This window comes from Crocodylus siamensis, chromosome 9 (assembly GCF_052110815.1).
Source record: "Crocodylus siamensis isolate JL-2025a chromosome 9, ASM5211081v1, whole genome shotgun sequence".
Taxonomy (NCBI): domain Eukaryota; kingdom Metazoa; phylum Chordata; order Crocodylia; family Crocodylidae; genus Crocodylus; species Crocodylus siamensis.
In genome coordinates, this window is record NC_143403.1 from 74,227,388 (window position 1) to 74,244,849 (window position 17,462).

General features: G+C 42.7%; 1 protein-coding gene across 1 annotated transcript; it reads right to left on the bottom strand.

Annotated features, from left to right (window-relative positions):
- Nucleotides 1-62: 62 nt before the first annotated feature.
- On the bottom strand, nt 63-17,278 carry LOC149857939 (solute carrier family 2, facilitated glucose transporter member 11-like). The gene is made up of 12 exons (XM_090062075.1): nt 17,180-17,278; nt 13,310-13,408; nt 10,625-10,785; nt 9,632-9,756; nt 8,553-8,682; nt 7,188-7,336; nt 5,387-5,574; nt 4,829-4,939; nt 4,615-4,716; nt 3,130-3,205; nt 1,398-1,525; nt 63-260 (listed from the first exon to the last, which is right to left on the bottom strand). The coding sequence occupies exons 1-12, from the start codon at nt 17,195-17,197 to the stop codon at nt 63-65; spliced, it is 1,485 nt and encodes a 494-aa protein (XP_089918201.1). The 5' UTR covers nt 17,198-17,278.
- Between the last annotated feature and the right edge of the window lie 184 nt (nt 17,279-17,462).

The window sequence follows — 17,462 nt, forward strand, 5'->3', positions numbered from 1 at the left end:
ACCACATGCATATCATTCTCATTAAAGTGGCTGCCTTACAGCCAGGAAGTGTAGTATGCACTCTAGAATTCACTGTGGAGCTGTATTCTATCACACAGCTCGGTTTCCTGCCTTTTGCTTCCAAAATTAAGCCTTTGAAATTCCCGCTTGATTTCCAGGAAAGACTTGTTCTTTGTCTCGGGTATAACAAAGAAGATGAAACTGGCGATGAAGGAGCATTCCAGTAAGAATACTATAAAGCAATAATGCTTCAATCCATTCTGGAAAAAAAAAAAAAAACCCACACAGGATAGCTGAGATTAATTTAAAAAAAAAAAAAATCAGTATCACTTTTCCACTTAATCTAACGTTGCCAAACTTGAGATTAAAGAAAAAGGTCAACTCCCCTTGTTGCCCATATTATCAACACGTATTATGGTTGGTAATTTCTTACATTAGTAATGTTCAAGCTTCTTGAAGAAGCAAATAATCACCGAGGTACAATACAGCTGACCTGTGATAAATGTTTTTTTTACCTTTAGTGACTTCACTGTTCTACAATAGTATTCCTCACATCTGACAAATGGAGGTGGCTGATCTATTTGGAAATTATAAAATAAGTTCTACCCTGGTTTCTATGTAAAACCCTACTCTGAGAATGTCTGTCTACAACTTGATTTCTGGTGGAGATTCTTACTCAGATTTCCAGCAGTAACTGTTCATTGTGTACATTGACTTACTCCACAGGAACAAGAGTGACAACTGGAATTATTAGACCAGAAGTAGAAATTGTCACCTTGTTTTATCTTCACTAAAATAGGCAAAAGCTAATCTCTAAGGCACAACCTTGCTCTAACTGAACCAGAGGCATGAGCTTTTTTAGGTAACAAGCTATGCCATCAGATGCTAGGAATATACTGTTTTATCCACTAAAATAATGTTTCTTGATCAAAGAAGCTTTCTATTTTAAGTGGTAGTACCCAACTGAATGTGGGTAGTTAAAGGTGTGAAATCAATAAATAGTAAACTCTTTGTTTACAGATGTTGCCTCTTTTTGACCTAACAAGCTAAGCAAGACCTGCTGTTAGGATACATATATATAGAGAGAGAAAGGCACAGGCACACGCACACACCGAAAAAAATAAACCACCTGGAAATTAGTGCTTTCTATGCAGCCATACTAATTGCTATTTAACAACCTCTCCTTGTGGGTTTTAATGTTTGTATACATCTAAAATGACTTGCCCTAGTAAAAGTGACTGCCTAATCTCTGTGAAAAGGGAGCTTGCACTCAACTCTAAGTGGTAAATACTATACAAGGAAAACCATTTTCAGCGTCTGGTGAGGTCCATGAGAAAAGGGCAAGTGAGTGTTGGTGCAACAACTAAGAGAAGACAGTATAGGTAATGAAGACATACCACTATAAAAGGAAAGAGCATTCCAACTGTGAAGAAACTCAGCCAACTAATGGATCCTCCTATCATGTAAGCAGCGGGCCGTGAAGACTGTGTAAATAATTCAGCAGTCAGGGTATTTGTTATACCACCTGGAGGGATTGATTAAAAAAACAGAACAATTTACTATGCACAGTTTGTATCTTCAGGGAATGTTTCAAAAGGGCAGCGGAGAATAGGAGGTGCTTACCTGTGGGCCATGAACAGACCTAAACATTACATTAAAAAAATCTAGAGGCTCTTGTTTAAAAAAGACAAAACAGTATTTTGAGGGGATTCCTCTTGTATACTTTGATCCAGCAGCTGATACTTTTATTTCTGTTAAGTGGTACCCTTTTAGAAAAGAAGTCCTGTTGAATTCAATGGAAACTGCCCAAGGAGAAAGGTGCAACTCAGCATGAGTGATATGCCCTTAACCATATAACAATCAGCCTAATTTCTGCTTTCTATGTGGTTTGGGTACATTAAACATAGGGATGCATTGTAATGATTATTACAGTACTCTCTGCCATTCTAGTGAGAGGAGAACATGTATTTTAGCTAGAGCTTCAGGGTGGTAGTGGATGGGTTGATGTCAACCTGGGGGGGTGTGGGCAGCGGAGTTCCCTAGGGCTCGGTCCTTGTGCTGGTGCTGTTCAACATCTTCGTTAGCAACCTGGACGAGGGTATGGAGAGCACCCTGTTCAAGTTCGCTGATGACACCAAGCTGTGGGTAAAGTGAATACACCGGCAGGCAGGGACCGCATCCAGGCAGACCTGGATAGGTTGGAGAAGTGGGCGGATCTGAACAGGATGCGGTTCAACAAGGACAAGTGCAGGGTGCTGCACCTGGGGAGGGGGAACCAGCATTATAATTATAGGTTAGGGGCTGCCCCTCTTGGCAGCACAGAGGCAGAGAGGGATCTTGGAGTCAGGATTGACTCCAGGATGAATGAGAGTCACCAATGCGACGAAGCAATAGGCAGAGCCAACTGCACCCTGTCCTGCATCAACAGGGCCATCACTAAGAGGTCCAGAGAGGTCTTGCTCCCCCTCTATGCGACACTGGTCAGGCCGCAGCTGGAGTCCTGTGTCCAGTTCTGGGCGCCGCACTTCAAGAGGGACGTGGAGAACCGGGAGAGGGTCCAGAGGAGGCCACTTGTATGGTTGGGGGCCTCCGTGGCCAGCCCTATGAGGAGAAGCTGAGGGACCTGAATCTCTTCAGTCTCCGCAAGAGGAGACTAAGGGGGGGATCTTGTGGCTGCCTACAGCCTTATCAGGGGCTAGCAGCAGGGACTTGGGGAAAGCCTGTTCACCAGGGCCCCCCTTGGAGTCACCAGGAACAATGGCCACAAGCTGCGGGAGGACAGGCTGAGGTTGGATATTAGGAAGAACTACTTCACGGTAAGGGTGGCCAGAGCCTGGAATAGGCTTCCCAGAGAGGTGGTGCTCTCACCTTCCCTGGAGATCTTCAAGAGGAGACTGGACAGGCACCTGGCTGGGGTCTTATCACCCCTCCCACCCCCAGTGCTCCTTCCTGCCCACGGCAGGGGGTCAGACCCAATGATCTGTGTAAGTCCCTTCCGAGTCATTGATTCTGTGATCTTTTATGTGGGGAGATCTGCCTGCACAACAGGTAGCATTGGCTTGTCTTTTTCTTTTTTTAAGAGATGTATTGCAGGCTATTTATAAAGACATATTTTCTAATGTGCAATACCTGGTCCCAACCCAAAGCTCAGGATGAAGGCAAATATGGATGCCAGGCTCAAGTAAGGTACCCAGGAGTACAGCTCCTGAAAAGAGAACATGAAAAGTACGTGATTCAGATTTCAATCATCACACCTTAACATTTGGCTTAATAGTCAAATGTATTTAGGGGCTGAACCTGTAAATGACCTTCTGAATCAACAGAAATATGGTCACTGAATCAGAGTAATAATTTCTTTCAATTAAACTAGTGTCTCAGAATGCATAATGTGTTTTTAAGTTCATCACTGTGGCTTGTGTTACCTGTTTACTGTAATTATATAAAATTGCAGAGACAGTTTTAAATGCTACATTTAGCCTTACTCTGCTGTAAATTATAACAGGACAGGCCAACCAATCACCATTAATAGATAAGAGTCAATTTTTTAGTATTATCGCTGTAATCTTGAAAGCAGTAATGTAACACCAGGCAGTTTCACAAGGGTAGCAGTCCCATTGTTGGCAATATTTATTTATAATTACTAGAGTCGGGTTTTTTCCATGGAGGTCGTAAATCAAGTTAAAATTCTACATTAATTGCTACCTTAACACCTGTATTTTTATTACTGGTTATCCTACAGTGGAATCCTATGGTCCCATGGGCCACTCACTAGCTTTCTAGGTGACATTCAGCCATCATGTGCAAGCTTTTTAATCATGACAGTATAGTGTTTATTTACAAAAACAGTCAAGTTTTGTGTGATGATGAAACACCATATTTATTAGAGACGTGCAAGAACTGAGCTGTACTATATAAAGCTGTTTTTCTGGGGTGGCCTTTTTTCACAGGGTTAAAACACAGGCCATCCTTCAGATGGAGTCTATCCTAACTGAAATTTTTGCCTTCAAGTATGTGAGATTCTTATGAATTGATTTGGATGGGATTTTTATCATTTTTATAGCTATATTGTCATAAGAGTTCTAAAGTCACTAAAATGGACTCTCGGGTATTTTGGGGGGAAATTTATTTCCAGGCAAAATTTATTTGGGCAGCGCACACTGCAACTATGTGCAGAGCCCTGTTTTTTTGTTTTGGTTTGGGTTTTTTTTTGTTTTTTTTTTTAGGTTTGGGGTTTTTTGACCCTGGGGTCAACCCCGCCCCACCCCTGCAAATTAGTAGCGCAGGGAACACGTGTGTGCGCGGCATGTGGCACTGCATACTGCACATCCATGCTCATTTGTGTACGCCCTCAGATTCCTTAAAACAGTCTTCCGTGTAACTGCTGGATGGCATGGCACTCTGGCAATCGCATCCAATTACTCATTTTAGGAAGATAAACAGAGACCCCTTAAATTATTATTTTCAAAAGCCTGCCTGCTTTGTTGTTTAAAGTATGCAACTCTTACTGCTTCCCTGGTTATTAAGAAATATTCATCTCCAATTGAAAATCTCCACTCTCCCCTACTCTCACAACTTCTCAAACAGAGGCGGTGTCATAGCAAGATCCCTTTGTACCTGATATGTCAGAGAGAACGTCAACACAATGCACCAAAATGTCATCACAGCATATCCTCCAATGATAAGAAATCTTCTCCCCATGTAGTCAATCAGTAAACCCTGTGGACAAGATAGCACCCTCTCTGTTAAGAACATACTTATTGCTTGCCATGTTTCTGTCTACCATTAAAAATAATATTGCCCAGTGGCAAAAGTAGAATGCATCACTTACACAGGTGAGGGCTGTGAGGCATTCACAAGCTCCAGTACCTAAGGTCACATATGGAATTTTTTCCTGAGGAATCCCAGCTTGTTTAAAAACATAAGTTGCATAGAAATAAATCTGAAAGAAAACGTCAGCAGGGCTGTGACAATTTGAGTGGGCAATGACAGCAGCAGAAAGCCAACTTCTTGTACTATCCAGCATTTGAGTAAGTTGTACATGGTGACTTATGCAAATCATGAAAAGACAAGGTACATGCAGAGCACAGAACCAAACCCAAAGGTGGTTGCTCAAAGGGGGGCAGGAGAGAAGGGAAAAAAAGGCTCAGCAATCAGAGGCATGCCTTGTAGAAATACTGGGATTATTTATGCAGTGTGTGAGAAGTTTGCAGATTTTTAATGAAAGATATGCCCAAAATCATTAATAGCACTCTTAGCTCCAAAAAGCTGATACATTACTATGCTGACTTTGGGTAGAAAGGATTAAAAAATACTCGAGGATCACAGTTACAGAGGAATTACAACTGAAAAAACTTTGTACCCTGAGCAGTGGGGATTTCACACTTACAGCATTTATCCCACTGAGCTGCTGGCCCATAGTCATCACAATCACCGTGATGAGCTGCCACTTCACACTGCGATCAGTGAACAGTTGCCAGGGCTTCTTTGGCTTCTCACCATTTAAGGCAAATTCTTCTCTCTGTATATCTTCCATCTCTGTTTGGTAGTGCAAAAGACCATGAAAGCGCTTCAAAGCTAAAAAGAGAAAAGGACAATGATATCTGAAAGTGACCCTAGACTTTGTAAAATCACCTGCTCTCCCATCCCTTTGGGACCCGACTTTTGTAAGGATGCAAGAAACACTGAGATTTTCAGGAAATAAGCATATCACTCTGAAGAACTCATGTGAACATAATCTATTTGAAAATGTTTTCTCTACGTGAAACTTGGTTTTCCCAGGTTCGTGTGCGAGCGAAAACAAACCGTCCCAAGTATCTGAAAGGCGAATACTGCGTACGTCAGATCTTTTGTTACATGCATGTTCCTGTTGTTATGCCAGTGGGACATGCTGAGTGTACTACAGTAAACAGAACAGATTGCTCATTAAGCAAATACAGGCACCATCAAGAGTTAAAGTAGCAAGGTGGAAACTTCTGTACTGAAGGTCATGCTCATCTCCAAAAGACCATAAATCAATTTCCCTGGATTCCTCAAGGTTAAGCTACTGATTAAGACCACACACCAGCCTGGAATGCATCATGTGGCGTCTACAAGAACCAGTAACCACTTTTCCCCATACTAACCCTTAAGGCACAAGACAAGCCCCAAGTATTTTTATTTCAGTTTGTGGAATGGCCATTTGCTAAAGATCCTTGGCACTGGGATGGGAACAACTGCTGGGTAAAGAGGAGCTTGCTAGCCAGTCTGGCAGTGCTACTTACCAAATATCTGAGTGGTGCTACTGTATTTCTAACCCACAAATTCACTCCCCCCACCCCACTCCATGAGTTAAATCCCTCAGTTCACAGATCTTCCTCTTGCATCACTGATCTGCATTTGCTATTTTTACTCCCCAGTGCCCATCCTATTATGCACTTATGATGTCCAGCAATCTCCCTGCTATGGGAGGTCTTGCTGGCTGCCTGATGGTGTGGGTTTCCAGCTTCCCCAAAGACAACTTTATAATTCATTAGCTCTGCAAGGGCTGGGTTCCTGACTCCCTTCTCTCAGGCCATGGGAAACAGCTACAGCAGTCTTTTCTACCCCCTTCCAGGCACAGTGCTGTAGGGAAGAAAGTGGGATAAAGCAGAGAAAAGACTCAGCCACTGCATACAGTTGGGGAGAAGGGCACAGAGACAGCTTGAGCTACTGGTCTTTCAGCTCTTTGCCTCCCCCGTTCCTCTGAGAGGAGTGTCTGCTTCCTCTCTTCTTCCCCTATTGAAAAGTTTGTTCTGAGAGGAAGATGGAGGGCTCTACCTTCTGCAGCAGTTCCAATAGCCTTCCCTCTCCCAGGGCTTGGGAGCACAGCCAGGGAGAGGTGGTTTTCCTCATACAGGGCTGGAACTCGAAGGCAGACATTTCTAGCCTCAATCCAGTGCAGGATGGAAGTACCCAGGAACTGGCCTGGAACCTGGGGAGGCCAGACAGCGGCCTGAAGGAAGGGGGCAGGGGAGCTGCGTGATGTCAAGCAAGGTAGCTTCATCAGGTTCTGAGTCTGCTGGGAGAGGAACGTGTCTGGAAGGTTAAGGGTTCACCGAGAAGACATGGGATGTGCTAGGGAAATGAAGATGAGAAGAAAAAGAGCAGCCAAATATATTCATCCTGTGGATTGAGAGCAATAGGGAAATTGCAAAGGCTATAAAACTTACCCGTGGTGCACTTTATCTCATCACCTCGGTCAATCAGAAGATACCTTGGGCTTTCAGGAAACCAGGGGAGGAACAGAAGTTGGGCAAATGCAGGGAAACAGCTGCTGGACAGCAACAAAGGCCAATACCTTGCTCCACCAAGTAGTTCTCTGGACGTAGAAAGAAAAGGTTGTTATTGGATGATCATTGTTTCAGAAGCTCATTAAAAAGGGGGCACTGATCCCAGGTGACAGGCCTGCCTGTAGCAAATAAGGCCCATTTGTTGTCAGCTTCAGCAGAGGCCACAAATGAACCGGGTGGGGAAAATCAACTCCCTCCTCTCCCATAAAACAGATCCCATCCAGACAGATTTGAGCCCCATCACCAAGGGAGAACTGCTTTACTGCTGCCTATGATCTACCCATTCAGACACTACACAGGGGCTGTCGGCCTGCAGGTCAGTCAAGCCAATATCTTCCAATAACATTAAATACAGCATCTTTATTCATGTGTGAGTAATGGAGTGCACTTAAGTTTCAGGAATTCATCCCAACTGTTATACCTGGGGCCTGTAGTAGGATGCATTTCACACAAAGTGATGAGGTTTTTTAATGCTAAATGCAATTGTGCTTCAAATACTAGTAGCTGCTTTAAACACGTTAAAAAACTAAAGTACCTAACACGGCCACATCTCCCTCGGACACTAGTAAGCTGCGCTATAGTGGTGTAAGTAGGCACTGATGATATTCTATGCCTATAGTGGGCAATGAGGAAGAGGAGGTTAGGAGGCGGGGAAGAAAGGAAAATAATGAGGAAGCTGAAGGGCTGTAGGCACCAGAAGTGAAAAGCAGCAGATGTTCTGTTACTGTTGCTGAAGCCAGAGGCAACTGATATAACAGATGGAAGCCTCTGGTAGACTTAATGAAAGAAGCTTCATTCTGGCATATTTGGTATCAACAGGTACCTTTCCTGCATGGAAACAATGTGCAAGTGACGGTGGTTGTACTGCAATAGATAAATTAATATTCCTTTGTTCTCAGACCCACTCTTGTAAACTACAGGTTTCCTCATCTGTTTTGTTCTGCACAACAGCTCTAAGGCCTGTGTAAAAAAATACTAGGTCAATGAAGAGAAGTGTCTGATTTACAGCACAGGCTATGGCTGGCCCAAGTAAACAAAATGCTTCCACATGGAGGTACTCAGCTGAACTCATGCATGATGCAAGCCCTTATTTTTTAGCTGATCAATCTGTGAGAATAGAAAGATGAAAAGAACAGTGTTCTGCTCCTTTCCCTCTCCAGAGAGATCTTTGCACCTCTGCAGATAACCGCTGCTTGGTTACTCTTCAGAAATAATATCATGGCAATGAAAGATGGTATTCCTAACCTTAGGCCAATGATCTGTCCTGTCAGAATCCCTCCAGTCAGAAATATGGAAGAGCCCATGGCCAGAGTACCTCGGAGATGTTTTGGAGCAATTTCCCCAAGATACAGTGGCTGTACACAGAGGCCAATACCTATAAATAAGAGAGGAAGTGTTTTCCTGTTTGTAGATTAAGACTTTTCAGCTTCTGACTACAGTAAATGACATTGTGCGCAGACTCCAGGTCTGTGCTCAGAGACATTTTGTCCTGTTGCCAGGACTATGTTCTACTTAGACCGTGGCTTCAAAAGGCACATGAAACCCTGTAAGTGGAACATTAACTTGTATTAGCTTTTTAGCACTTTCCAAATGCTTTCTCTATCTAGTCCTAAAACCTCAAATGGCATGTGAAGGGTCTTCAGACTTTCTTACCTTTAAAATTGGGGGGGGGAGAGTGTCAAGCTCTTTGCTGCCATAAAGAGCAACTCATTGAACAAACATAAGCGGTTTACCCTGCAAAACTAAGAATGGTTCGGCTGCCCCTGACATCTTTTCTACATTAGACTCTTCGGCCATTCAAAACTATCCAGCCTCATTTGGTTTTTCCTCTTATACTTTTCTGCCCAATGACTGGAAAATCTACCCATCCTGTTCTATCCCCTTCTCAGTCCTCTCTGCTACTTTGTCTGTGCCCAGTCTATTGCTGAACTTCGTGAGCTGGAGTTCCATCACAGTGCTACTCTGACCAGTCCTCACTGCCCAAGTGTCCGAGCAGAAGCCACTCTCTATGCCCTTATTACCAAGATAGTTATTGTTACAACTCAGCCAATACAATAGCGACAGAGGCTTGCTAACACACGGAACTTGGTTAGAAAATTATAGCTGGGCAAAAACAAAAAAAAAAAAAAAAGAGTCTTGTAATTCTAAATCTCTCCATTCATCTGGCAGTGTTTCAATTCCAGTTTAGATTTTAGGAACCTTACTTGTCTCCATGCCTGTAAAGCAAATATGCATTTACACCACTACCTAAAGGATCAGCAATAAGAATAATAAACTATGATAAGTGGCATTATTACTAAAGTGAAGAACAGAAATTCATTTACCTGCACTTATGCCAATCAAAAATCTGCCAACAACCAATAACTCAAACAATCCTGTTGGAAAACTAATCCCCATTAAAATGGAGGCCAGTATTGCTATGAAATTGTTCACCAAAAGAGCTCCTTTTCTAAATGGAAAAATAACAAGAGTCACAGAAACATTAAATATTAAAATATTAAAAATACCTTTATAATAATAAAGAAAAAATTAAATTTCAAAGATACATTACTCACTGGAAACTGGGATACCCAACACGTGCCTGCTTTACATAAAAACACCACTTAGTTCTAATATGATGCTCATATGCTAAAGAAATCCCTAACAATGTATGCATGTATCCCTGCATGTGAAATACGTATATTTATTCGCATCCAGTATCTACATGGAACACCTGCGAAGTGTATAGAAGCTATGCAGCATGTGTGTGTTAATGTGTATAATGTACTGCTTTCATCAGTATGCGTGTCACATCTGTGTTGTGTGCAGAGATGTAACAAAGCAACAGGGCGCTCAGGGCAGCTGTGACACACAGAGGCAGTGGCAGCTTCTGACTGCTGGTCTGGTTTTGCATCTGTGACAGCAGCTGTTATTTTCTCCCCCTCACCTTCAAGTCAGGACCAGGACTTGCCCAGTCCCCCTTCCTTGGTTATGCTACTGGTTGCACGTGTGTATAGAGTGCACTTGTACTTTATATAAGCTGCAGAGCTTCAATTGCAAGTAGATGTTTGATAAGAGGAACTGGACTCAGTTCAGGCTCTTTTCCAAGCTCATGTAGCTGGACGCTAGCTGGGAGGACACATCTCTGAAATACCACGTCCCCATTCCTTGGTAGCGATATTCACTTCTGTTTCTAGCTATGTAACTGAAGAGTCCTTCAGATAAAGTACATTTTCTCAGAATTCTTTCTTTACTTCATTTTGCAATGATAATGGAGGAAAAGGAAGTTGGCTAAATTTCCATTTTCTACCCACTTTCCACAGATGCGTATAACTTACCTGCCCAGCCTAATTGCCATGCTGCCTCCAATGTGAGCTCCACAAAGACCTCCAAGGGAAAATATGGAAGCAATGACAGACCACAGGAAGGTCAGGAAGTCTGGATTAAGTTCCATCTGGTAACGACTCCTCCAAGTCTCATTTAGGAAGTGGTGTATATACTGCAAGTGCAGAGTGGCAATTTAAACATCATCATTAGAAACAACTGATTGCTTACCAGAACTTCTGAAGTTCTCTTCTCAGAGTTGACATGGCAAGAGGGAACATCTCAATATCAGCCATATATCCAGACTGAATTATTTTACACAAAAAGTTTACTGGTTAGCAGAATCCTGACTCACTAGTGTAGCCAGAATATATTCTCTTTACTTCCAAGGAACTGCTGTGAATTGCTGCTGTTATACCTGATCTTAGAAGGGATTGTATTTAAGTGGTTGGCAAATGATCCTTCTATATATTGCTCATAAAGACCTTTGAAAGCCTTCAGAATCAAAGGTGTGTATGCATAATATAATCCCACTGATTTGTAGGTAAAGCTCAGGGAAATGTGACAATGACCATGTGGCATTCATCCAGTTCTTGCAATATTAGTCCTAAAAGTTGCATGTGAGGTTTGCGATTCAAGTCTGGGGAATAGTTTTGGGCATAGGGCTAGAAAATAGACTCTCAAGATAACAATATCTAATAGTTCACAAACAATTCAACTGCCCAGGGGCCAATACAGGCTTGTTCCTTCTCAGTCCTTTATCCATCCAGCTTTGAATGTGTCCACACTTCCCATTGAAGGCAGCTCCACAACCTCAATGAATTTGACTGTCAGGAATCTGAGCCTGATATTCAGTGTACCTTTTCCTTTTTCGCATTTGATCCCATGACTCTCAGTAATGCTCTTTTATGTCACCTTAAATACACTCACTCCATTCTTGGTGTTTACAGCCTTCATGCGTTTATAAACTGCAATCCCATACACTTGATCAGTTTGTCGAAGTAAAATGCAATTCTAAGCTGCCTTTTACTGCTGCTTGCAGTGTTTGCCACTGGCCCTAATAAAACCACGCTAATGGAAAGACAGTACAGGTTTTGCCTTCAGGCTTTCTGAATTCATGTGCCTTGGGAATCAAGGGTTTGGTTCCAGCCTACAAATGCTTCCAAGAGCAGAGTCAGTCTGCTTTCCTGAAATCTCACTCCCAGTCTGTTTCCAGCATGTGACTTCTCCTTTCACAGTTAGCTTATTTTCACCATCTGCAAAATCATGAAATGCTACAACAAATTAATTTTGTACAGATTAGTTAGAAAACACTCAGCTGACAGCATGAATTCCCATCCAAAACTTTACAGAATCAATCTGTCCTGATTTTTTGTGGACTTTCTACTATAAGCTTAGAGGATCCCAAGCAGATGCAGGGCTGATCCAATCCCCTTAAGGCAGCATCATCCCTGTATGTCTAGACCATCCTAGAGAAAGTGTTGAATGTGCACTTAGAGCTTCAGTGCGACAGAGCTTCCACCACGGGACGTAATCTGCCCCAGCTCTTCACCACCCTCAGCTAGAGAGCTCAAAGCTCTTCCTACTATCTAACCTTCATCTCCCCCACCGCAGTTCCAATCCATCACTTCTTGCCCTGTCCCCTGTGGACAGACACAAGACTTTGTTGTCTTCTCCTTATAACAAGGTGTTTTTGTTTCTGACAACTGCTAGTCTCTCTCCCAATTTCAGTCACTCCAATAAAAGATATCACCAAAAAAACCCCACAAAAAAACCCAACCCCTTACTTCTCACATCAAATCCCAATCTTCCCTTCTCTAGACTAAATACATCCAGTTCTTCCAACCTTTCTTCATCTACCATGTTATCTAGACGTCTAACTCTGGAATCGTTCAATTTCTTCACATCCTTCTCGAAGAGTCGTTTGTGCCTGCAGGGCTCCCCCGGGCCAGAAATTTGGCAGCTGGACAAGCAGTGGCAGCATTCATTGCCACAGCCCCCAGAAAAGTGGCAGGAGCCAAGGCAATCAGTGCTGCTGCCACACAGCTTCCATCCCTGTGGGCAACCCCACAGACCAGATGCTGCTCTCTGCAGTCCGGATCTGGGCTGTGGGGGCTGAGTCAATTTGGCACCCCAATGTAGACTGCAGCTCCTTAACTTAATACCCAAGTTGTACTATCTGATGAAACCGGTTGTTGCCTGTGTGACCTCATGTCTCTTTGAACCAGTTAATCTATAAAATACCACTCTGCCAAGGTATATCCCATCGCCTGCTCTCTTCTCTCTGCTAGAAGTCTGTCATTACTTGCTCTTGACAAATCCATGGTGCTTGTTATTTATCACACATTGTCCTCTAGATGCTTACAAGCTGATTGCATGATTATATTCATCAGTAGCTTTCCAGATATCAAGGTCAGACTGACCAGTCTGTACCTCCTTGGGCTTTTGCTTTCCCTTTTTTGGGCACTATATTTCCCATTTTTCCCACTTTCCATGTTTCCCATTTCCCAATCTTCTAGGACCTCACCCGATCCTCAGGGTCTCGCTCAGTTTGTGCCCTGTCCTCATCATGAGTCACGATAAGCTGAAGGCCTCATGCTGCTCTGACGGAAGGCAACATGAAATTGCCATTGGTTTCAGTGAGACAGGACGTTGCCCAAAATGCACCAGGACATTGGGAATAATGAGAGGTGACTTACCTGAGTGGGTGCATTGATAATGGAGACATTGTATCCATACTGAAATGTCCCTCCAATTCCTATAGCACAAACAGTCAGAAAGAGAGTCCAGCTGGGGAGCTATGGAAAGAAGGGAAGAACAAGAGAGGCGTGAGAAGCACAAGGGCCTGGAACAGTAGCGCGATTTCCCCGAATGAAAATCAGAGCAAAACACTAACCCGGCACATGTTCTGGACTCTGAGGTTATGTACTAAGAGAGCTACAAACACTTCACAAAGGCCTGCCGTGGAAAATAATTTTCCTTTGGCTTTTGAGTATGGGAAGTAGTGCCTTTCTGAGGTGGGGAAAAGGACAGGCTCCCAAATGTAACCCAGGCTGCGTCACCAGTGCACAGGTACTGCACTGAAGTGCACTGATGACTTCCACTTCCAGGAGCAGTCAAGCCGTGCTGCTAAAGTGAAGCAGTCGTTTGGGCGAGACCAGGACCTCCTGGATTCCCAGGCTGGCTCTGATGCGGACTCAGTGTCTGATTTCAACAAGTTACTTAATTTCTCAGCTGCAGCATCTCGTCTGAAAAATGGGAATAACAGTATTTACTCCCTCAAAAAGAAACTTGCTGTTTAACTGTCTGTAAAGTAGAGGGCACTACGTCCATTCCAAATGTTATTAAAGTAGGTTATGTGGCGAATCCAATCAATAGTTATCTTCACTGTTTAAAATGTGAACCTCATTTCCAGTCTTAGTTTTGTCTTGCTCCAACTTCCAGCCACTAGATCTCATTGTATGTTTATCGGCTACATTAAAGAGCCTTCTGCTCTAAAATTTTTTTCCCCCATGTAGGTCTCCTTATAGATTTCAATCAAGTCACTCTGTAACCTTCTCTTTGATAAGCTCCTTCAACTGAGCTCAATATAAGACAGTGCTCCAGGCCTTTAATCATTCCTTCTCATCCCCATTCTGACACATGGAGCAATTCAGCCATTATCCATATTTGAGTTTTGAAAAATATTTAGCACCTTTTTAGAAAAAGAAAAAAAGAACAAAGGTGACTTTCTTTTTTCTGGACAGATGGATCGAAACATGTTGCTAGAGCTGCAGACAGCGTTTGAACTCTCCTCACTGCAGCACACTACGAGGGAGGCTTCCCTTGGATGTGTCACATTACCCGAGGTGGAAAAGCCCATGTAGGTGTGATGGTAAGGACAATTAATAACTATTTCAGTGACAACGCTGGGGAGACTAGCACAGTTTCCCACTATACACTCCAGCCTTTGGATAGCCTCAAATCCTGCACTTGTGTTACAAATAATGCCAAATACTGCACGCGTCATGAGTCTCTGGAGCAACAAACTGGGTTCTAGTGGGGGAAACAAACCAGCAAACAAAAAACGTTGGTTTTGCTCAGTTGGTTCAGTGATGTTGACTGCTGAACCTAGCACAAGGGCAGGTTCTGCAGAAACAGGTGCTTATCTAAGTTCTTACATGTATAATGATCAGAGAGGGCCAGCTGCGTTAGTCTGAGCTCAGGCAGAGAGTAGGGCGGAGTGGCACTTTAGTTTAGATGCAACTTCAGGTGCTTCCTCAGCCTGACAAAGGGTTTCTAAACCCGAAAGCTTGCTAAGAAATGTTTTCCCCCAACTATTTAAGTTGGTCTAATAAAAGATATCAGATTCACCCAAAGAACCTTGTCTACCTTAGTTTAGAGAGGCATGAACTTTCATAGGCAACAGCCCACTTCATCAGATGCTTCCTCATATGTAACGATGTTGAACACCTTTTAAAAATAGGATCTATTAACCACATTAAAGAAAAAACATGTAACAGGTCACAAGGCCATAAAAGATCAACCCAGGCAATGGCCCAGGGAATTTTTTTTTGCATTAAGTAAGAGAGGTAGAAACAAGACACCTGGTTTTTGTCTTTGCCTCTGAACATGAAGCAGTTCCATATATAATCACACTCAACACTTCAGGGTGCCTGCGTTCCTTTACCATTCAGGACCAGTGGTTTAGAACAATCACATGATTTCTCCACATAAAAAACGTCTAGACAACTTTGTGTAGTCTCCCTGTTTCCTCAGCTGGGAGAAATGCAATTCCTTAACAACCACCAAGAGTGCTGGAGAGGGGGAGGTTACCTACATGGGCTCATATGAACTTCCACAGCACTGCAGTGAAAGCAGACAAGAGACCTCATTATTGCAGATCAAGCCTCATGATTTCTTACTCATGATTAATGCTAAAAATAATAATCCTGAACACTTGGTGGAATTAATCCGTTACTGACTTTGACTCCTATACTTTCATTACCCCCACTTCCTGAGGATGCAAAGTCTTTAAACACGTGAATATTCAAACACTGCAGTCACTCTAAAGGCACAAGTTCTCTGTTATCGTGCACCACATGATCACTGTTCGAGGCCTGCCACAAAGAGCCGATACATAGTTGGTATGAAGCAAACACTGAATGATAATTTACACCAACCAAAACCTGCAAACAATGCAGCATCGCTGTCTTATGCTCTCATGAAAGCAATGCTTATTATGAGTAGCAGAGCAGCCCAATGGGCCTGATATAGAAATAGGAGCCCGGATATGTGGGTTCTAGTCCTTAGCCTGCCACTAATTCTGTGTGTGGCTTGAGGAAGCCACTGCATGTCATCACATCTTGGGTCATGGTGGTAGTGGTTATTAGATTATAATGCTTGGTGAAGCTCTTTGAGACCTAAATGGAAAAAAACTAAGGATTGTTATTTTACACTTACAACTAAAAAAACAACTCTATGGCTTTACTTCTTTCTGACTAATGCTATTACATTTTGGATTCAATCATGATTGCAATCTACAGTAGGACCACTTGACGGGTTCCTTTGAGAGTATTTTCAGAAATTAAAAGAACAACCGAACATCAGAGCAAAACTTATGCGCCAGGTGGTTTAAAGGGTTCTAGTATTTAAACAACAGAATCGTTACAGTACGCGTGTTCCCTGTGAAGTAACTGTGATATTGCCCGTCCTCTCTTACCCACCTCTGTCTGCTTATCACTCTGCCTGTTACAAGTCAAGTCTAGGTTTATGTTCTTCTGCATAGAAACCAAGAAACTTTACTTATTTTAGGAACTCCTCAGCTGTGCCATTTTACGAGCATTCTTATATCAGGTCATAAAAGTGTCCCTAACTTAAAAAAAAAAAAGTGCTCAGTAGAAATTCAAGGTGGGAATAGGGAAAAAAAAAAAAAGAAGAAAATATCAGGAAGATGTCATTTAAAACCCTCAGTTTATGAGGGTGAAGAGCCTAAAGTCAATTTCCTTTTTATCCTAATTATTTTTTTTCTGAATTTCTGATTTCAAGAAAAACATAAATCAACTTGGAGTTTTGTTGGAAACTTTAACCTCAATTTGTACATGAAACATGCCCATGCCCAGAAGGCATCTTTATCTGCAAGGATAGTTCTGCTTACCTTTCTGGGGCCATCAGGACTTTTCAGCAGAGGCTGGTACTCCATTCGTAACTGTTAGGCTGGATTAGATTTCCCTTGCAAACTTTAATAAGCTATAGTACAAAGATGAGAGGTGCCACAGAAATAGATGTAGTTGTTATTGATGACTATTATCGTCACTGTAGGAAAACCTGGATTCCTTATCCCAGCTCTGCTACTCTTGGCTTTGTCCCTTTGACTGGCAGTTTTGTTGCAATAGAAATGTTCAACCCTCCAACCTCCTGCAAAGCCACAGTACCTTAAGAGTAAGGCAACACAGAGCTTTCTGAATAATGCTTTTATATTAAACAGTGAACAAGTCCTTCATTTCAGTCACTCAGGAAGACATGCACATTAGCTGCATGTTAGTTATAGACAAGATTCTGGCCGATAAGAAAAGAAAAAGAACAGTTACCTTGTGATTTGGTGTCATATCTCCAGCTGCCGAGGAGCCCCTAATAGGTTCTTTGCTGCATTCCACTGATTAGACGTGGAAGTGGAGTTCACAACAGTGTGAAACCAGAAGACTTTGTCTTCAGACTAAACCCTTTAATCTGCTGGTCCTTTAGGCACCAGTAGGAAACAGCAAGTTTCTCATCTGACTAGGATTTAACTTGCTGCCCAAGAGCACTGTGCCAGATCTGGACGAAAGACTCCAGCTCTGAAGCAGGAGAATTCTTACTAGCTTATGTAAACAC